We start from the raw sequence: 21,415 nt of genomic DNA, 5'->3' as shown, positions 1-21,415 counted from the left end.
AGTGAAGGTGTCACCATCTACTGTTGACAGGAGTGAAGGTATCACCATCTACTGTTGACAGGAATGAAGGTATCACCATCTACTGTTGACAGGAATGAAGGTATCACCATCTACTGTTAACAGGAATGAAGGTATCACCACCTACTGTTGACAGGAGTGAAGGTATCACCATCCACTGTTGAGAGGAGTGAAGGTATCACCATCAACTGTTGACAGGAATTAAGGTATCACCATCTACTGTTGACAGGAATGAAGGTGTCACCATCTACTGTTGACAGGAATGAAGGTATCACCATCCACTGTTGACAGGAATGAAGGTATAACCATCTACTGTTGCCAGTAGTGAAGGTATCACCATGTACTGTTCACAGGAGTGAAGGTATAACCATCTACTGTTGACAGGAATGAAGGTATCACCATCCACTGTTGACAGGAGTGATGGTATCACCATCTACTGTACACAGAAATTAAAATATCACCATCTACTGTTCACAGGAGTGAAGGTGTCACCATCTATTGACCACAGGAGTGAAGGTATCACCATCTACTGACCACAGGAGTGAAGGTATCACCATCTACGGTTGGCAGAAGACTTCATGGACAAAAGTACACAGGCTACACCTTTAGATGCAAACCACTCAATAGCAAAAAGAATAAGAAGGCCAGGCTGGAATTTGCCTAAAAGTAAAAGAAATTCTGGTACAATATTTTATAGACTGATGAGGCAAATATTAACCTTGATATGGCTTGGGCTTGCATGGCTCCTTCTTGGACAGGCTTACTACTCTTGATGTATTGACTGCTGATGTAACACATGATGGCAGTAGCAAAACTAACTCAGAAGTCTACAGAAACATTTTGTCTGCCAACTTAAAGAAAGATGCAACCAAACTGATTAGGAGATCCTTCATCATGCAGCAAAAGAAAGACCCAAAACACACTGCCAAAACAACAAAGGAGAGATTTTTCCTGGGGGGTCATGAGGGTCTGTCTGCTCTCAGGTCATTAAAAGTAGATTCACTCAAGCTATCTACATTCATGTTTATAAAATGGTCTTTTGGTAATAAATGTTGTGTTTTGGGCAATTTCCAGCTTTAAACAATGAAAACAATTAAAATTGATGTGTATTTTTGACAGCAACACGACTCTCTTTTAGATCTGTGAGGTGGGGGCTCAACTAAAAAAAAGGTTGGGGAAGACTGCTATAGAGCATGCACTTTACCTGCTAAAAAGGAGACTGAGGGGAGTAACCCCTCCGTTTCAAATTATGCTATCTTCTAGGTTGTGTATTAGATCCAGATGTAAATACCTGGAAATAAAAGCTGAAATGGTGAGCTCTAATCTCATATTCTTTTTTTTCTTTATATCAAACTCAAATGTTTTCTGTCTACAGCAAAAATAAAGGAATTAGCCTCACTGTCCCAACACTTTTGGAGGGGAGAGTATGTTAACAGTGAGGTATGATATCTCTGTGGTGGAAGAGGTGACTGTTCTGTGAGTTTCTTATTGCATTTAAGCATAAACTAGGGTGATTTCAAGAATTCAGTTTACATTCAAGAGGCTAAAAGTCACAATCAAGTTTTGGTATTATTTCACAGGTATTTTACAGATTAAATGCAGCCAAAGTTTTGAATCGTAAGGGTCTTACTCTCTTTGCTTTTCCACCTGTTTTTTAGGGATTAGTTTAAATCCAATTCAGTGGTCACAAGTAGATCAAAGATTGCGGTTCACTGATTTTTAAAAATCTTGCCAATCATTTAGACAAAACTGTGCAAACTAGTTACTTTGTATTCAAGTGCCAAGAGGAGAGGTTGTCCAACAAATAAAATCTACTATCTAGCATGTGTGGTGTATTTTCCTGCATTCCATACTCTCAGTACAACAAGCACAAAGTGATGAATTAAACCAGTTCCTACTCACTTATACGACCTGTCTTATATTTCTGTGTGCCTTTTTATACATTGTGTTCACAGTAGTTACAAAAAAATCTTGGCAAATTAGAATAAAAAAACGTTAACAAAGGAAGAATCAGAACAAAGACTTGACATTATGAGCAGGCTATAGGAAATTTTCTGTAAGCGTCGGGCCATCCCAATAAAATCCTCCCCGAAAGATGCTGCAAAGCATTCTGGGGGTTGATGATATGTGACGCTGTATACAGTAATCCTTTTCTGTCTCCTTGGTTCCCCAAAAAACAGAGAGAGTGATGGCTTCTGAGTTCAGCAGCAAAGAACTTCATTTCCCATGATCGCCCTCTGCCTTGCATTTTAGGAACTTCCTAAAAGAGAACAGTTTCTTTATCCAGTCGATGTTTGTAGGACAGTGTTGTGTGTGTTTGTAGGTGTGAGCAGTTCTCAGGCAGTGGGTGAGGTGTGAGTATGTGTACATGTGTCCGTCTACTTCTCATCTTCATCACCTTCACTCATGCTGCTCATCGAGGCAGAGGCTCCTTTAGGGGAGGTTGGTGGCGAGGGGCGTGCATTGTGCCAGCGGGCCGGGGGAGAAGGGGGCGAGGGGGAACGTAGAGGGGACAGTTCGCGGGGAGGACTGTTGCATGGCGACTCTCTGGGAGACAGAGCGTAGGAGAGCATCCGCCCACTGCGTTCCTGAAACACTTGTTTCTGTATTTGAAAGAGAGGAGTGACAGAAAAGCAACACAGATATAAATAAAAGACAGCAACTGAAATTAAATAAGCCATCATTATAGAAATTTGGCTGTTAATTCTTTAAAAGAGTACCCATTTAGGTTGAAGTATTTTGTTTGAAATGTTGGGGGAATTTGCTCTGAAATTTTCAACAGCGCTCATTGAAATTTCCTGGGAATTTGTTTAAATTTTGGGTAATTTGCTGGTAAATTTTCAAGTATTTTCATGGAAATTTAGGAAATGAATGTGTATTTTTGGGAAATTGTACTTATGTTTTTGGGGTAATTTGCTCTAAAATTTTGAGGTATTTTCACTGAAATCTGGGGAAATTGTTTGTAAGTTTTTGGAGATGTGAATGGGAATTTCTTGGGGGGCGGTGTCAAGGAAATTTCAGGGAATTGGTTTGGATGTTTTGAGGAATTCTGTATCATTTTCATAGCATTCTGGGCAATGTACAAGTACATTTCCCTTGAGAATTTGATTAAAAACTCTCAGGGGAAATTTGTTCCGAAATTTCGAGGATTTTTACTGAAATTGAGGATAATTTTCAAATTTTGAAAAATCTTCATTGAAATCTAGGATTGTTTGCAAGTTTTTGGATGATTTGAATGGGAATTTCATGTGTGTGTGTGGGGGGGTATTTTGGGGTAATTTTCTTTTACATTTCGTTTCTACATTTTGGAAAATGTATTTTGATCATTTTTTAAGTTTGACAATGAAATTTAAGAGGGAATTTGCTTTGATATTTGAAGGAATTTGCTCAAAATTTTTCAGGTTTCCAGGGAATTAACATTGAATTCTTGGAGATGTATTTATTGGAAAGGTTTTATTATAGGTTTTATGACAAAATGTCTTCTTTGGGGAATATTTGAAGACATTCTGGGGTGCTTTTCATGAGATAATCTCAAAATATATTTAAGAATTTCACAGAAATGTTAGTTGATTTTTTTGTTATTGTAGGGAATTTGTGTGGATTTTGAAAAAGAAAATTTCCAAAAAATTCTGAACTTTTATAGGAATTTTTTAATGCTTTGGCCTTGTGGTTCATCATCAAAATGTCTACACCTCTGTCAATAACTGAAACTCCTTCTGACTGACTAAAGACCCTCAACAACTGAGCAACTGATCGACACACAGCCATAGCATCCCAAACTGAGGTTCAGGTACCCCTGGGGGGCCACCAAGAATCTCAGGGGGGGTGTGAGACCCTGTCTGCTTTGATGTTGTCAAAATAAGATGTGCATACATGTTTTTAAATTCGTGATTAAAAACAATGTATATTTGTGTATCAAGGCCACCTTGAAAGATAAAAAATAAATAAATCAAGAGGATCTGCTAAATTTTTGAGAAAAAAATCAAATTTTTTAGCTTTTTTTTTTTGAGAATGTAAAGTTGTATTTTTACATGAAAACAAACTCAAGTTTATAGAGTTCAAAGAGTTGCAAATTTACCAGGAAATCTATAAATTTCCAAGTTTAAATAGTCTTCAATTTTGACATCAGAAACTAAAGAATGTCAAGATTTTAAAATCATAAAAGTACAACAATGTGTCGTCAAAAATTTACAAGAAACCAAACTGAAAACAGTTGGATTTTTGTCGTTATAATCTGACAGAGTCAGAGTTTGGGTTTATTTTCTTTAGAAACAGGACCTTCAGCAGATTTCCAGACATCATTTTTGGTAAAAAAAAATCAATTCCTGTTCAAAGATAAGATTGGGCTCTTAAACTTATCCCAAAAAGTGTAAGAAACTAAAAATGCATTCAAAACAAAAGTTCAGGTCTCAGGAGGTTAAAGCTCACGTGAGGAACCTTTAGTTTGTCAATTTTAGCGCCCCCTTGTGGACAGAGCTGTAGCTCTTAGCTATTTTTGTCCCATGCAAATAAAAAGTAGAGTTCTTTTTATTTTTCATCCTCCTTTCTTCAAGTGTCAAATCTATCACTCATCAAGGATCTCTGCTGAGGAAGGTTTACATTTATTTCACTTTTTTAGCACCTATGCCCCATAATAATGAGGGAATAATCAGTGTTTATGCTGATGAAGGTTGTAAAGAGAGATCAGCTTGAATTTCAGCCTGTTTCATAGCCAGCTATAAAGGTCATCTGAGAAATAAACCAGTGTAGAACTACAGAAACATGCTGAAGATCAGAGGCATTTTAATAACTGGTATGTTTTTTAATCAAAGAGATGCATACCCAAGTCCCATCAGGCCCAAACAGCTCCAAGAAGTTGCCAATAAACTCCCTGGATTTCTCCTCCCACTTCTGAATGAGGTCAGCGCTCTTTTCCTCCACGCGATAAACAAAATGTTTACTCTTCTCCTCGACTGTTCGAACCTTCTCCTTCATCCGGTCCACCTGGTTCTGCAGCCGGTACTTCTTCTCCTAAGGGGAGTAGAAAAATCAGAGAACCAGAATACGTACATGTCATGAAGCTTTAGACTTTTCTGCTCTCACTTTTTAAACTTGTAGAAAACAAATACGTTTAAGACATTATTTATTTCATGATACAATAAATTTAATGGACAAGAATGCTAGGATGATGCTTTATGACCAGTGAAGCTGCATGTCTAGAACATTTCAACATGTATATACTGTATAATGCAAGAGATATCTTTTATGCATGACTTTATATCTGTCCACCTTTCTCATGCATGTAAGGACCAAATACTTCTCAAGGAAGATGGAAGCAGTAAGCCCCTAAAAGGGAAGACAAAGGGTTTAGAGTGTCCCCTACTAACCGGCTGCAGGAAAGGTCATAAGCTCTGCCTCCTATGTGTTGGCAGATGGGGACTGGGGCAAATATTAAAATTGTCTAAAAGAAGGTTTGAACTCAGCACACACATCAAGATTAACATGAAGAACACTAGAAAGCGTCATGCACACTGCAGGGCTTCAGTGCCAAAATTAGTTAATGCACCAAGTAGTGACATTTGGAGCACTGCTGCTCTTTGTGCATTGGAGCTCTGCAGTGTGCAAGACATTTTCTAGTAAGTTTTACAATTATCATGCAAACTTTAAATAAATCCCCATCAAATATAGGTGTTTTATTCTGTCCTAATGGTTAGTAAGTATAAAATTACTGAATTGTTGAGTGTTCATCTTCCTAAGAACATTTGTTATCAGTTATTTGATGGAAGAAAAGTGGATGATATTCCACATTCTGCAGCGTTCATTACTGGATTAGCAGTGAAACAGTAGAAAGAAAATAACAAAGACTAACACTGAGGTCACTGAACTTTCTATTACATTGAGTGTCAATAATCTTTTCTGCTGTGGACAGTGGGATCTGTTGGTGCTTTTCCAATATGTGCAATAAACTTGACTCATCTCAACTCTAAACTTTTTAGGGACTGTAGTAGCCGTCAGGGTAGAGAGGCTTTAGAAAGAGAGGTGACCAAAAACCTGATGGTCACTCTGACTGAGTTTCAGAGATCCTGTATATTCTGATTCTGACTCTGTCCACAGTCTTTTTCTGTAATGAAGACACTAAAAGCCCAAAAATAAATCTTAAAAAGTATATACAGTGAAATCCAGACTGCCTGATACCAAATCCAAGTCCAGTCGAGTTAAGCTGGTAACAGGTGTTATAGAAAGGCAAAATTTGCTGATTTATCTGTAACGTGTATGAAAACTAGTAATGTTGATAATATTTAGTAGCTGTTTAAAGATATAAGCAGTTGTTTATCTTCATATGGATTTTTCTTTATAAAAAAAAAACTAACATAAATTTACAGTGACTGGCCTACAGTCATTATTTTTGAAACAGTGACAGAGGTGGAAATAATTGACACAGCTCTTACATTAATGTAGCTGACGTTCAGCTCCTTGGCCGTGTAGCCACGCTGAAGGTTGCGCCGTGCGTAGACGTCATAGTCTCTGACTATTCTTGTGATCAAATCAGATGTTGATATTCCTTCTGTCCGCTGTGTGGGTACAAACATCCCTGGTATGCACACGTAAGAACACAAAGTTAGCAAACCCACTAAGGTACAGTGCTGTGAAAAAGTATCTGCCCCCTTTTTGATTTCTTGTTTTTTGCATATTTATCAAACTTAAATGTTTCTGATCATCATAGACAAAGATAACCCAAGTACAACCATAATGCAGTTTTAAATGATGACTTCATTTATTAAGGGAAAAAGCCAACCAAACCTACCTGGACATATGTGAAAAGTATCTGCCTTCCCCTTAACAATCCTTAAAGGGGGTGTATTATACAAAAGTCCCTTTTTCAGCCTTTTCTAACAAAAAATATGTGCCCCTGGCCTGTCCACAATCTCCTCAAGTACCAGAACAGCCCCCCCCCCCCCCTTTCAAAAAATGTGTGCTGATTCCAGAAAATTCTGCTGTCTACCAGAAAATCCTGGAGGTGAATGTCTTGCCATCAGTTTGTGACATGAAGGTGAAATACACCTGAGTTATGCAGAAGGGAAATGATAGAAACAAACCAGCAAGTCCACCTCTGAATGAAAAAGTTCAGATGAAGGTTTTGGAGTGACCCAGTGAAAATTCTGGACCTTAATCCAATTGAGATGCTGTGGCAGGCTCAAAAAACCTCATATGGGGCTGAATTTAAACAATTCTGTGAAGAAGAGTGGGCCTGAGTGAGTGAAGAAGAGTGCTTGCTGTTGTTGCCGCTGAGGGTGGCAAAATCATTTGTTCGGTTCAGGGGGCGATGACTTCTTCATGTAGGGCCAGGAAGGCTTAGGTGGCTTTTTTCCCTTAATAAATTAAATCATCACTTAAAAACTGCATTGTGTTTTTGATGATCTAAAACATTTAAATGTGACAATATCAAATAAGAAATCTCAAAGGAAACAAATAATTTTTTGCTGATCTGTATGTTTCAAGAACTTCAAGGGAAGGTTGTTTTCTCTCCATCGCTCACTCACCTGCCTCCTTGATGTGTTTATAAACATCCTCACTTCCTGCTGAGGAGTATGGGATATCATCATGAGCCACAAAATCGATCTGAGAAACAATCAAAGGTCACGCAATGTATGGCAGAAAACACGGAGCTGGCACACAGACAAGAGGTAGAACATGTACATGCAGTTTGCAAACAAGAATCCAAAATGAGGATCTAAAATAAAAAGTACAAAAAAAGTATGAAAAACACAATAAATCTAACAAAAAGTCAATTAATTGTAAGGTTAAGCATCCATTTTCAATCAGTGTCTCTCCACTCATTAAGCTTCTTTCGTTCATTTATGATGGAAACTCCTGGACGCTTCAGGAACAGCTGACGACACAAATGCTGACAACACACCTTGTGTTTCTCCAGGAACTCAGGGGTGAGAGTCCAGGGGGCGTCTCTCAAGATCTCGTCGACGTAACGGCAGTGTCTCAGCGCTTCATATCGTTCGGTCTCCGTCATGACTGTGAAACCCTTGTATTTATGGGTGAGCTCGTCACTGCACACTGAAAAACAAGCACCATAACAATGCACAGAGGCAGATAAATAAGCATCACTATCGAACACCTCTCTGTTTTTAATGGATTTTGGCATTTGTGTTTGTGCACAGCATGTGTTCTCTTTGTTGTACCTCCTACTATGAGGTAGGTGTTGGGGAAGAGGTTTTTGGCCTGCATGAGAGCACGAGCGTGGCCAGAGTGGAACAGGTCAAAGATGCCATCTGCGTAGACTCTGACTGGTCGGTCCACTGAAAACAGACAAATATTTCACTACACAAGTATGAAACAAACTGAAGTAAAGTCATATCAGAATGAGACAAAAAAAATCTTTCTGTAGTCACAGTTGAGACTTTGCACAGTTTATTTTCCCTTTATCATATTTTCAGATTCCCTAACACATTCAAACAACTTCAAAAGCTAAAATCTGAGCAGACCTGCCGGCAGGTCTGTGCCTTGTAGCAATCCTGTCTCTGAGCTCTGCAGGCGGTTCCTTTGACCTCATGGCTTGGATTTTGCTCTGATATTCATTGGTTATGATGCATGGATAAGTGTCTTTCCAAATCATGTCCAGTCAGTTATTTTACCACAGGTTGACTCCAGTCAAGGTGGTGGCAGTAGCATTAACACCATGTGTAGCATGTACAGTTGTAGCTGTAGCCAAGCAGGTTAGTTACAATACAGCTGCGTAGCAATGACTGTGTTTTACATCCGAAGCTATCTGTTTTGAAAGCAGCCTTAGCATCAGTAACATGAGAAGAAGTTGTAGCCGTAGTTGTAGTTACAACGACTCTGTAGAAGTAGCAATAGGAAAGGCACTATCATGCAGCATTAGCATCAAAAGTAAACAGTAGCTGATTAAAATGAATAGATGACACCCTGCTGGTGTTGTGGTTAGATGGCCAGATACGAATTCTACTCAATGTACACTTTGCCCAGTTATTCTGTGCTCCACTAGCAGTAGCAGAGAAAAGAAGGACTGAAAAATAGAACAAAAAATAAATGTGAAACGTTGGAGAAGAAAAACCTGGGAGAAATGAAAAGAAAAAGCCTTCCTGTACCTGGTGTACCTCTGCGGGCCTGAGCGATGGTGAGTTTCTCATGGGGGGCACGACATTCACAGCTGGTCTCTCTGGCAAAGATGGCTGGTTCTGTCAGAGTCTAAGAGGAAGAAAAGAAAGAGACTAAGTTATAAATATAAAAAGCACAAATACTATTTATGGAGGATTACTGAACAAAAAGAGTTTGGTTGCCTCTTTTGATCCCCTTCAGCACTTAACATAGAACGACACACGCTTAAAAGAAGCACAGACACTCATCTTCAGTGGTCCTCTCTTTTTCCATCCTCATTCCTGTTACAGTAACCTCCATTAGGCTATTGACCACAGCTGATGCCTGCCCCGTATTAAGTCAATAGATTGAGAGAGAGCTGCACTCAGTGTTATCGATCACTCCATGTGGGTGAACAGACGTTTGTGTGTAGCCTGCATGTGTGTTAACATTTGGCAGAAAACAAGGACAGAGATATTGATCTGTTGTCTAAGGCCTCTCAGGAATTAATCTAAAATCAAGGGAAGAATAAGATGGAAGGTTTAGAGAAAGCAAGGGGTGAGGCAATGACTGATTTTAAACGAGGCAACACATAGAAACAGAAGAAAGACAATACCCGTCTTTGGTGTAAGAGGCACATCAAGGTTAAAGTGTTGCAATGTGAACCAGCCTGAAAATTTGTCATTGTATGCCATCTGTTGACTGCAGGGAATATTCACTGAATCTCATTCACACCAATAAAAAAGAAAGAGAGTCTGCACAGAGCGGTAAAGTGTGGGAGTGTGAGGGGAGGATGATAAAATGGAAACAGATCCAGTCTCTGAGGAAGAGAGGGGAAAATGACGTCAATGCATCCTCTAAGAGCCTGAGCCTGTCCTTCACACACAGGTAGGGACGAGTTTTTAAAGACAATAGCTAACAGGTGGATTTGTTGCAGGAAATGCAACGTTGAGAATGACTACTTGTTGGTTTTATCTGCATAGTTTTGGGGATGCATTGCTGGAAAACGGTTGGTTGCTCCCTCCGGATGGGGAGAGTGGCTTTTTCCTGAGTGAAGGAGTTTAAGTACCTTGGAGTCTTGTTCATGAGTGAGGGTAGAAGGGAAAGCAAGATTAAGATGGCGGGTTCAAGCAGTCAAAATGAGATTCCTCAGGAGGGTGTCTGGGCTCAACCTTAGAGATAGGGTGAGGAGCTCGGACATCCGGAAGGATCTCTAAGTAGAGCTGCTGCTCCTCGGCTCGAAAGGAGCCAGTAGAAGTGGTTCGGGCATCTGATTAGGATGCCTCCTGGTCGCCTCCCTGCGGAGGTTGTCGGGACATCCAACTAGAATGAGACCCCAGGGTAGACCCAGAACTTGCTGGAAGAATTATATATCTCATCTGGCCTGGGAACACCTCGATATCCCCCAGGGGATATGGAAAATGTTTCTGGGGAAAGAGATGTCTGGGTTGACTTGCTTCGCCTGCTGCCACCATGACCCAACCTTGGATAAGAAGAGGAAAATAGATGGGATGCATTGCCCAATTCCAGTATGATGGCGACAATAAGAATTAATTTATAACTTTACAGTAGTTTAAAGTGTCTTTTACTAAGCCTTACAGCTTCCAAGTGTACTGCTTTTAGTTCTTGTGCAGGAAGGTATTTCAGTCAGAGCTGTATTTAATTCATTGATGTGAATGATTACCAGAAACTCTTGAATAATAACACCTAAACAACAAAGCCCGCATCTGTCCACTACTCTTCTACAATGCAGCTAAAACTCTCATTCATCACATTCAGGCTGTATTACTGCAATAGTATCCTTTATGGTTAATCCTCAACAACCTTCAATACATCCAGAACTCTGCAGCATGCCTCCTCACCTACATGTAATCCCATGACCACATCACCCTCGTCCTTCAAAACCTCTACTTGCTCCTCGTCCCCTCACATTCAATTCCCCCATAAAGCCCTCAATCGCCAGGCCCCCCCTGCTACATCACTGACCTCCTGCACCATAGGAATTTCTTCTTCTACTGCAAATTTTTCATTGAGTTGACCGGTGGGATGCATGTCAGAGCAGTTTTAAACAGATCATATTTATGATGCATGAACATGCATATCTGAATCAGATCACATCTTTTAGCATCCATGTGAACAGAGAAGTTCAAACCTTTTTTCATCTTGTGAAAAAAAATGCTCATGTAACTGCAGCTAGTGTTAATGCATTCAGCATTAGTCCAACTCTGGAGAGTCAATTCATCTAAGCCAGTGTTAATGTCGTCGACTAAAACTAATACTACAAATGTTCGCTGACTACCTTTTCTCCATGAGAAAGACTGGACTAAAACTGAACAAAACATGGATCTTAGATGACAAAAACTAGACTAAACTGCAATTTAGTTTTTGTCTGACATTAGAAATGTGTCAAATCTTTTAAAATATAATGCATCTGTACCGCTTCTGCCCCTCAGTCATAGAAAGAGGCAACCCATTGGCAGGGTGCAGAGAACACACTACAATGATTTGGTCCCAGATTAAGGAGAGAGAGTTAATGCTTGTATTTAAAGTAAAGAATAAAATGTGAGAACTTTTTATGGACTAAAACTAGACTAAAATGTTTTTTTCCATTTCTGTTGACTAAAACTAGACTAAAACTAAAAATGTAAGAAATGACTAAATTAAAACTAAAATTAAAAGGCATTTGATCTAAAGACTAAAACAGAGACTAAAATTATATCCAAGCACCAAACACTGCCATTTTAAATCTGGGAGGCAGGTTTTCCATCATGCCTTTGTGCAAAGTGTTGAGTTGTTTGTTTTTCTAGATATTTTGAGATGTGTTTAGATGTCACCTGTTGTACAGAGATCACTGCTGGGATTCCCTTGCCCATGCTTCTGGTGGATTATTGTAGTTTTTGATGTTATGGACTTCTGCACCATGAATGAAGTTATCCACAGAGTTACTGACTTCCCTCATGTGGCATGGGGTGATCAAACTGTAACTCAAAATATAAATTTATATAACTAATTGCCTCAGTATTTATACCTTGCAGAGTTAATAGGAAGACATCACTTTAGTAGTTGAAAATGATTAAGTAACACTGGTTAGAGCTAAAAAGGTTGAATTTCTAACTTCATAAAGAGTTAATAATGACAATTAGTGTAAAGGTACTAACTCTCCAGAAAGAATCAAATCAACACTCCATGGACCATATAAATACTGTGAAAGTATTAAACCTGAAAGTGTTGATTTGACACTGCAGGTTTTGCTGTGTATGAGCTTTTGCCAGTTGGCTTTGACAATCAGGAACAATTACATTTACATTCAGAGAGTTACAAATACATAACTCATCTGGTACTTTATTCCCGTGCTGTGTTGGGCAAGACTTGACTCTTACACAAGTGGACAAAATTGTTGGCACCCTTCTATTAGCGGTAGAAAATCCCACAATTCTCACTGAAATAGCTTGAAACTGACAAAAGTAATAATAAATAAAAATTTACTGAAAAATAACTAAAGAAAATAAGACATTGCTTTTGAACTGTAGTTCAACAGAATCATTAAAAAACAAAAAAACAAACAAACTAATGAAACTGGCCAAGACAAAACTGTTGGTACCTTTAGAAAGTAATGTGGCCATAGGACATGTAAAACTCAGGTGTGTCCTGTAATTAGCATCACAGGTGTCTTCGAACTTGTAATCAGCCAGTCTGCCTGTTTAAAGAGTTACTGGTATCATGGTATCATGGTGTGTACCACACTGAACATGGAGCACTGAAAGCTAAGGACACAGTTGTCCCAAGAGATTAGGGACAATGATAGACCAGCATGTTAAAGGTAAAGGCTATAAGACCATGTCCAAGCAGCTTGATGTTCACGTGTCTATAGCTGACCAGATAATTCAGAAGTTTAAAATCCACAGGACTGGAGCCGACCTCCCTGGATGAGGAGTCAGATAATAGGAATGGTGACCAAAGAGCCCGGAACAACTTCCATAGAGATAGAGGTCTAGGTTCATCAGAGTCAGAACGTAAGTGGACTTAAAGGAGACGACTTAAGAGACTCCACTGTTGAAAGCAAATCATAAAAAAGCCAGACTGGAATTTGCCAAAATGCCCACTGACGAACCACAAAGCTTCTGGGAGACAGATGAGACAAAACTGGAGCGTTTTGGACAGTCACATCAGCTTTATGTTCACAGACACAAAAATGAAGCATCCAAAGAAAAGACGACTATAGCTATCGAGAAACATGGAGGAGGTTTGGTTATGTTCTGGGGCTGCTTTGCTGCATCTGGCACAGGGGGTCTGGAAGCTGTGCAGGGTTCAATGAAATCTCAAGACTATCAAGGCATTCTGGAGCCAAATGTGCTGCCCAGTGTCAGAAAGCTTGGTCTCAGTTGCAGGTCATGGGTCAACATTTTCAACAGGATAATGAGCCCAAACACAGAGCTAAAAACAGCCAAGAATGGCTAAGAACAAAACACTGGACTATTCTGAAGAGGCCTTCTATGAGCCCTGATCTAAATCCTAGTGAACTTCCTTGGAAGGAGCTGAAACATGCAGTCTGGAGAAAGCACCCTTCAAAAATGAGACAGCTGGAGTAGTTTGTTCATGAGGAGTGGGCCAAAACACCTGGGACAGGTGCAGACGTCTCACTGAGAGTTACAGAAATCTCTTGATTGCAGTGATTGCCTCAAAAGGTTGTACAATACAAAATTAAGTTAAGGGTGCCATCATTTTTGTCCAGGTCAGCTTCATTAGTTTGTTTTTTCAATGATTCTGTTGAACCACAATTCAAAAACAATGCCTGATTTTTATCAGTTAACTTTTAAATATTTTTTAAATGAACACTTTTGTTGGTTTCAAGTTATTTCAGTGACTGTTGTGGGTTTTTCTTTCTTTAATAGAAGAGTACAATTTTGTCCACATGTGTACACCTGATGCCCTCATCCTGTGCAGAAAATTCATAAATGAAGGCTCTGACTTTGGACTGAAAAGGTTTTTTCATATGCAATATAGCACAGTATTTGGTGTACTGTTCTAGTGTTATGTATGGCAAAGAGTTGGACATTCACAGTCATACTTTTGATGCATTTAAGTTTTTATAGAGTTTAAAGACTAAAAATGTGTTTTTTTTCTAATGATAGCAATGCAAACATAGCACAAAAGGGTATTTTGCATTGTACGGATCAAAAGCTGAGTTTTGGAGGGTGAACATTTCTTGACTATAGGGTACTGAAGCCAAAATGCTCCTGTAGACTACATGGAGTTATGAGGCTGCTCTTTTCTGCTCTAAAAATGCATAAAAATGCTTATGTAGCAATTTACCCTTCAGTCCAGTTAAGTGAATGAACTGCAGTCTCTTAATTAGAAAAATCACTGAAAGAAACAGAGTTTCTGGCAGCATCTAAGGGGTATAAAAACAGGATACTTAGAGAGGACAAATGCATTTCAGTAATCATGGACCTGCTTTTTAAAAGCATGCTTCACATCGATGGAGAGCCAAAGCTGTAAGATAAAAGAATGAGGTATACATTTTTAATATTGTTTAATATCAATGTCCCATTTGCTTCCTCTTTCTTCATTTTTTCAATTGGATCATACATTTAGCAAGGTTTGTGTAACAGTTTTCCATGTGAGAGTCATCAGAGCATCATCTCTCATGATTTCCCGGCATAGTGAGAACAGCGGGGTGGCTTCCAAACAGTTGGCACAGAGCAGATGGCAAAGCTTAAATGGACTGACCAGGAGAGCACACGGGCCTATCAGGATGAGCGGTCAGCAAAGCCCTCTCTGGCATGAGCAAAGAACATCTGGCATAAGCAGGATTAAAGGCCAACAGGGACGCAGGGCACGAGAAAACATCAGCAGATGAAGAGAGGCGATGAAAAGGAAAAGATGGAACGATTGGAGGAGGCAGGATGAGGAGCTTCATCAAAAACAAAGGAGACGGCATCCAAACCAAGGAGGATCTGTCCTTAATCCCGCAGTGTCCCCTCAGCAGGACATTCATACTACATTATCCACAGTAAGAGCCCCCTCCTTCATTCAAACGTGTCCACTCAGCATTCTGGGCAGACACATGCTATAGGGGATCTGTTTCGTAACAGAGGAGGAGGCAGGACCCTTTGTCTTCCTCTCCCTTTCCCTGTCACACAAGACACACACTGTTAACACACAAAAGGCGATAAAAACACACTCAAAAGCCCTACCGTCCGAGGATGAGGGCAGGTGTGTTCAAGCTCCTCCATGATTCCCAAAGACTCATGGGATGTGTCTGTGGTCCCTCTGTTATGTGACTCAGCATCAGTGAGACGATGCCTCTCTCCTCACCGCTCTGTCTCTTTCTCCTTCCTCTGTTCCCCCGCCCACTCTATCTGCTCATACTGTCTGCCTGCCCCTCTCTCCTCCTCGTCCTCCTCTCTGATCCCCTGCTGCAGAGACAAGGAGACTATGAAGACCTCTCACTCTGTATCATTTTGAAGAACTGCTAGGAGCAAGAATACTACTTCAGCAAAGCACAAACTGTGAAATTGTTTCAAAAAAGGAACATTACTGCTATGTTTAGGGACGAAAGATTACATATGATTTTATTTTTGCATTTATATTTCTATATGTTTAACTGCGTGGATATTTGCCTTGTGTCAATGTGGCTGTCTAAACTGCTTTTAAGGTTTACTTGTCATGTTGTCAATTACTTTTCTCTTTTTTTAGCTATTTTTGTACTTTGTTTAATTAATTTACAAAATAAAGATATCAATAAAAATGACAATATACTAACATAACCAGTTCAATTTGAGCATTACGTATGGGTGAACCTAAAAAAATGTGAATATTGTGGAAAAGTCCAGTTTGCAAAGGTTTCGTGAGCCTTAATTCCCTCCTTTTGTCAGTGCACACAACCACAATCATGGAGAAGACTGCTGACATGATAGCTGTCCAGAGGACAATCACTGGCAACCTCAGCAAGGAGGCTAAGCCACAGGAAAGTCAGTGCTGAAAGGGCAGGCTGTTCTTAGAGGTCTTATCAAAGCATATTCATGAAAAGTTGACTGGGAGGGAAAAGTGTGATCAGAATGGTGCACGAGCAACAGGGATGAGCTCAGCCTTCAGAGGGTTGCCAAACAAAGCAGATTCAAGAACTTAGGGGAGCTTTACAAGGAGTAGACTGAGGCTGGAGTCAGTGGATCAAGAGCCACCACACACAGATGGGTCTAGAAAATAGGCTACAGTGCTCTTAGTGGTGAGACACTCCTGAACCACAGAGACACAAGTGTCTAACCTGGGATTGGGAGAAAAAGATCTGGAACAATGCTCCGTGGTAACTTTGTAATGATGTATCTAGAATATATGGAAGTTTCACTTCTTACATTAAATCACAGGAAAAAATAAACTTGTACATGATATTATTTTTTTATTTGATGTACCTAAATATATTTTACTCCTTTACATCGTGTCGTAAACTATTGCCATAGCTGTAAAAATTTTTGAAGGAGACACCTAGCAGATTGCTATAGAATTAACATGTCTTATTCCTGTATACTGAAAGAAAGTGCACGACAGATACACATATACTTGAAGCAAGACAGTAATCATTTATGAGTAATGAGGAATAAAGTATATTCTATTCAACTGTATAAGAATATCGCAACAGATGTTTGTAAGACTAAGTGAGTCACCATTTCAATAAACGATCTTGGTTCGCTGGGCTGATGAGCTCTCGCCATGGCGACGGAAAGAGGAGAGAGCTTAGGGAATGGACCAATCAGAGACGAAATAGAGCAGAGTAGGAAGAGAGGATTGGTGCGGGTTACAAAACACCTTCAGTATGATGGCAGTTAGAATAACAACATTGGATTGATTTTAAGGTATTTAAAAGTACCAATTACAAAACTGCGAACGCTCTAAAAGACACTGTTTTCTGTCGAATAATTGTTGTTTGGCCATACTAGATGACCAAAAAGGCGCAGGTCTCCTCGCCATATTGCACGTTATGTAAAAAAAAAATCCACAGTAAACATAATAGTAACACTGTCGTAATTCAAAGACATGTTCAGTCTCTTACAGATATGATACCCCTCTTTAGCTGTCATTTTAGCAACCACTCAATTATAAGTAGGCTAGGCTTGTTTTCAAACTACTTAAAACGCCCACGCCGCACCAGAGTATGCTTAGCCTTTGTAATAAGGCTATTTTAACCAAATAGAAAGTGGGCGTCAGGGACGCTTTGAATAACATACCATACTTTTTCGTATCCAACAAAAACCCCTCTGTTGTTTCCTTGTTAATAACACAGGCAACGACAAAACTACAAGACCTAAACACTTGTTCGAAACACAAACTTTATGGCTTGTTACAGGTTAGCTTACCTTTAATGGTTCTCTCCTGCAACAAAGAGGCGCAACAGCTGTGCAACAGGGATGAGCTCTGATGCGTCGTTGTTTCACCATGGCGTCCAAAATCAAGCAATTATGTCAAAGACGACTTGTTTTGCCAGTTGTTCTTTCTTCGTCTTGTTTATCCTTAGGCAGTAATTGCTTCAGCACAGCGGGGAACTCCAGCAGCGCGACCACAGCCCGCCTATTCAAAGGGCTGATCAGCTGATCATTGGTGATGAGCTGAGACAACTGTGAGCCACGGTCCATTTAACTGACCTACTGCAGACACCGTAGTTATTAGGCTATACATTCATGACCATTATGGTGCAAGTGAACATACCCTTATTCGGGCAATCTTTTATTTGTAGCCTGATTTAGAAAAAAACGGAGAAGTCCTCTACTCAGTGAAAAAGACAAAATAGCCAACTGTTTCAGGCAGATTAATAAAGGGTGACAACAAATGTTTACCAAAACTGGCCACACTCAACACAGATGTATATATACAGTGAGTAGTGGGGACAAAACACGCTTTGTTTTTCTATTGTTAGACTGTGTGTCTGTGGCCCCAATCTGGGACAGGAACCCATTGTGCCCTAAAAGACCGGCCTGGTAACTATGGAAACGAACTGTAACGGGACATGGGCGTCGATGACTCTATATAAGAGGGAGATCTCTGAAAAAGACAATTTGATGTGAAGTGTTTATGAAATTAATGTAGCAATCACATGCTCTGAGAGTAAAGTAGCAATAATTTCGATGACAATATTTGTCTTAATGTGTTGACTTAATCATTACTATCATTGTTGTTGTTGATGTTATTGTTATTATTATTATCTTATTGTATGCTTATTTCAAACAAAAAATTAAGGTTTCTGAAAGTAAAATCTTTTTTCTGAGGTGATAAATACCATTAATTTAGAGCTTAGCATTTTAAAACTAGAAAAGCCCTCAGAGAGCGCAGACCTCCGCCATCAGCCCTATCTCCCAATGGTACAGAATCTTTAAAAAAAATCCTGGATCCAGACGGGGATCAGGATCACTCCCAATATCTAATCAGTTCTTCCTTATGCCATTTCTGACATTTCCTGAAAATTTCATCAAAATCCGTCCACAACTTCTTGAGTTATGTTAATAAACAAAGAAACTAACAAACTGGCAAACAAACGAACAGACCTACCCGATCACATAACCTCCTTGGCGGAGGTAATAAATAGTAATGTCTCACGGCCGTATCAAACCGCTCAAACGATGACAATTAATTGAAAAACACTGCCACCCTGCGGTAAAGAGCGGAAGCAAAGCTACATCTTTAATTGGGGGAAACGTGTTGTAACGTCACTTCCTGCATATGACTTTCCCCGGGAAGCCTATTTGGCGCGGGCTGACCTGTTGTTGTGTTGACCTGCCGCTGCCGCCTTGTGAAGCTGTCATTGAAAAAGGATAAAGGCTTGTACTTAAACCCTCATGGCTCCGGTATCAAACCCAGAGAAGGACATGGAGGCTCCAGACTGCGGTAAGTTCATGTTTTGCGTCGTTTGTTGACTGACTGTCGCGGACTCGCACTGTGAAAGCATAAAAGCTAGCTAACCAAGTTGCTAGCTTACACCATAATTTTACAGGAAGGGACATGCTAAGGTATTGTCTGTTTCTGTGTGACATGTTAACTTCATAAGCAAGCCAAATGACTCTCGAGTAAAGTGATGTTAAGTAACAAAACGATATAACCATGCGCATGGTAATGCTAGCCGACTACATGGTACTATTATGTGCGTTTCTTGCGTATGAATTCCACTTCACCTTAGTGCAAGTTACAGCCATACTCTTTAAGTTTAAAGTTAAGTATAATAGCTGTAATACGTTTTGTTAAGTATCTTGTTAAAGTTGCGCTAGTAACGTCAAATGAAACAGTGCTAGGCGCATGCGCTCCCCAACTATGCCATGCAAATTTCACACCACGCCAGTGAAGTAGTTGTTGATATAAAGCTATGCTAAAGAAATACACCTGCTGTTGTGTCATCTCTCCTCAGACGATGGAGGTGATGCCTGCGGTCTGGCCAAGTCCCGCTCCAGACGGGAGAAGAGGGAGAAGGTGGGGAGGAAGTCTGCGCTGGAGCAGCTCAAGAAAGCCAAGAAGGGGGAGAAGATCAAATATGAGGTGAAACTCGATTTATTTGAGATAAATTGTAGGTATCCTACAATTTGTATACAGTTGTTTGCATTTATTTCTTTAACTCTTTGTTTGACAGCGTACATAATGGCACAGTACATCTGTTGGCACATTCACATAACATGACCATATCTGACCACATATAGAATAAGCACTACCCTCTTTGTGGTCATGATAAATGTACAAATTGAGCAGTTCATTGCAATCCCTTGTTACAACAGCAGATAATGTAGATTTTATGAATTACGCGTTTTGAAGGGCGCTTTTAGGTCTGATACAGACTCAGAAGTACTGGTTTCGTTGCTCATGCTCATCCAGTGCTCATGTTTTCCAGGTGGAGGAGCTCACCAGCGTGTATGAAGAGGTGGATGAGCAACAGTACTCAAAGATAGTTCGAGAAAGACAAGAGGATGACTGGATTGTTGATGATGGTAAGTCTAAATCCACTGTTGCTTCAGAGGACGTAGGTGTGATAGGATATCTGATGAGTAAGATTATGTTTCTTTTCTCAGATGGAATAGGATATGTGGAGGATGGAAGAGAAATCTTTGATGATGATTTGGATGACGATGTTGTTGAAAACAACAAAGGTAAACATTCATGCAACATTATGTTGCACAAAAAGGTTGTGTATTGAGTGACTTTTTTTTGAGTGAATACATGTGAAAATGTTTGTTTCCAGGAAAACCTGGTGCTAAAGGAGCAGATTCAAAGAAAAATGTAAAGAAGTCTGTTGTAGCTAAGCCCAACACCATTAAGAGCCTCTTCATGAACAGCAATGTAAAGAGACCTGCTGAGGTATGTGTTTAGTAGCAGCAAATACAAACTTTAATAGTAATCTCTTGTCTACTTTGCAGCTCTTAACTTCAAATGAAAGTTATACTCTGCATTTGTCTTGCCATTGCACTAATCAAAAACAAATTTTTCTCCTGCAGAAAGACGTGGATTTGTCCAAAGATGACCTATTAGGAGACATCCTACAGGATCTGCACTCAGAGGTTGATAAATAACCTCTAGATTAGCTGAACATCAACATAATTAAACAATGTAGTCACATTTAAAGTACATTCTGAGATTTTCCCTTGTCTGTATTTTGTCCTCCTTTTCCAGAAACAGAATTCCCTGACTCCTCCACCAGTTGTGACTCTGAAGAAAAAGAAATCTCTTGGATCACCAATGAATCCCTTTTCTGTCAAGCCCCAGATTCCAAAGGTATTATTTAAACTGGCCACATTATTTCACTGTGCCACATTATTAGCTGAAAGCACATTTTGAATAATTCTCTTTTTTTAATACCAGGAGTCACCCTCAGCTCCAGCGCTAAAGGCCAAGATTATCAAACAACCGCCTTCTGACCCGACCCCCAGAGCATCAGCCCGCCCTCCACCTGCATCTGCTCTCTCTGTGGAAAAGCAAAGGGTGAAAGTGGAGGAACAGGAAGAAGAAGGTAGGAGAAGTTAATACAGCTGTTCTCTTTTAGCTGTTTCAAGCTTCTACCTTTAACTCTGATGTGTTTCTTAGTGAGTGACTCAATGGCGTTTGATGGGGTGGACTTCGATGAGCCGATGGAAGTGGGGATTGAGGAGGGGAAACCAGAGGTCAAAGCTGCAGATGCAGCTGAACCTAAAGCAGCCGTATCAGTTCTTGCAGTAAAAGCTGAACCAAAAACAGAACCCCAGGACCCGGTCTTATTGTAAGTATTTTACATGCTTTGTTTGCTCACACTGCGCACACGTCATCCACATTTACCTAAAATGCATCCTTCCTTCTTCCCTCC

At 39.9% G+C, this 21,415-nt stretch overlaps 2 protein-coding genes across 3 annotated transcripts in view; one reads left to right on the top strand and one right to left on the bottom strand.

The window, feature by feature from the left end:
• Positions 1–99: 99 nt before the first annotated feature.
• Positions 100–17,596, bottom strand: pcyt1ba (phosphate cytidylyltransferase 1B, choline a). Of its 2 annotated transcripts, none has more exons than XM_041814035.1 (8): positions 17,463–17,596; positions 9,120–9,219; positions 8,193–8,309; positions 7,916–8,067; positions 7,539–7,617; positions 6,447–6,589; positions 4,840–5,028; positions 100–2,621 (listed from the first exon to the last, which is right to left on the bottom strand). In XM_041814035.1, exons 1-8 carry the CDS (start codon positions 17,541–17,543, stop codon positions 2,397–2,399), a joined length of 1,086 nt encoding a protein of 361 aa, XP_041669969.1. In that variant the 5' UTR covers positions 17,544–17,596; the 3' UTR covers positions 100–2,396. The 2 variants fall into 2 exon arrangements, with proteins under 2 accessions (XP_041669969.1, XP_041669971.1); XM_041814037.1 differs by lacking the exon at positions 17,463–17,596 and adding an exon at positions 15,306–15,433.
• Positions 17,597–18,831: 1,235 nt separating this feature from the next.
• pola1 (polymerase (DNA directed), alpha 1) overlaps positions 18,832–21,415 on the top strand; it is a 103,309-nt gene continuing 100,725 nt past the window's right edge. Inside the window, exons 1-9 of the mRNA XM_041814577.1 lie at positions 18,832–18,984; positions 19,499–19,626; positions 19,973–20,069; positions 20,151–20,228; positions 20,321–20,436; positions 20,574–20,636; positions 20,749–20,850; positions 20,938–21,085; positions 21,160–21,331. Of these exons, the coding sequence (XP_041670511.1) occupies positions 18,936–18,984; positions 19,499–19,626; positions 19,973–20,069; positions 20,151–20,228; positions 20,321–20,436; positions 20,574–20,636; positions 20,749–20,850; positions 20,938–21,085; positions 21,160–21,331 (953 nt within the window). The 5' untranslated portion in view covers positions 18,832–18,935. The remainder of the gene's footprint in view (positions 18,985–19,498; positions 19,627–19,972; positions 20,070–20,150; positions 20,229–20,320; positions 20,437–20,573; positions 20,637–20,748; positions 20,851–20,937; positions 21,086–21,159; positions 21,332–21,415) is intronic.

The sequence above is a fragment of the Cheilinus undulatus genome, linkage group 19, assembly GCF_018320785.1.
Source record: "Cheilinus undulatus linkage group 19, ASM1832078v1, whole genome shotgun sequence".
NCBI lineage: Eukaryota > Metazoa > Chordata > Actinopteri > Labriformes > Labridae > Cheilinus > Cheilinus undulatus.
The sequence above is the reverse complement of the archived record's forward strand: the minus strand, read 5'-3'. Positions and strand labels throughout refer to the sequence as shown.

Coding starts and splice junctions, on each gene's coding strand:
- pcyt1ba (XM_041814035.1), bottom strand. CDS start 17,543: ATGGTGAAACAACGACGCATCAGAGCTCATCCCTGTTGCACAGCTGTT. Junction 7,618..7,915: donor AGTTCCTGGAGAAACACAAG/GTGTGTTGTCAG, acceptor ATTGTTTCTCAG/ATCGATTTTGTGGCTCATGA. Junction 2,622..4,839: donor TTGGGCCTGATGGGACTTGG/GTATGCATCTCT, acceptor TTTCAAATACAG/AAACAAGTGTTTCAGGAACG.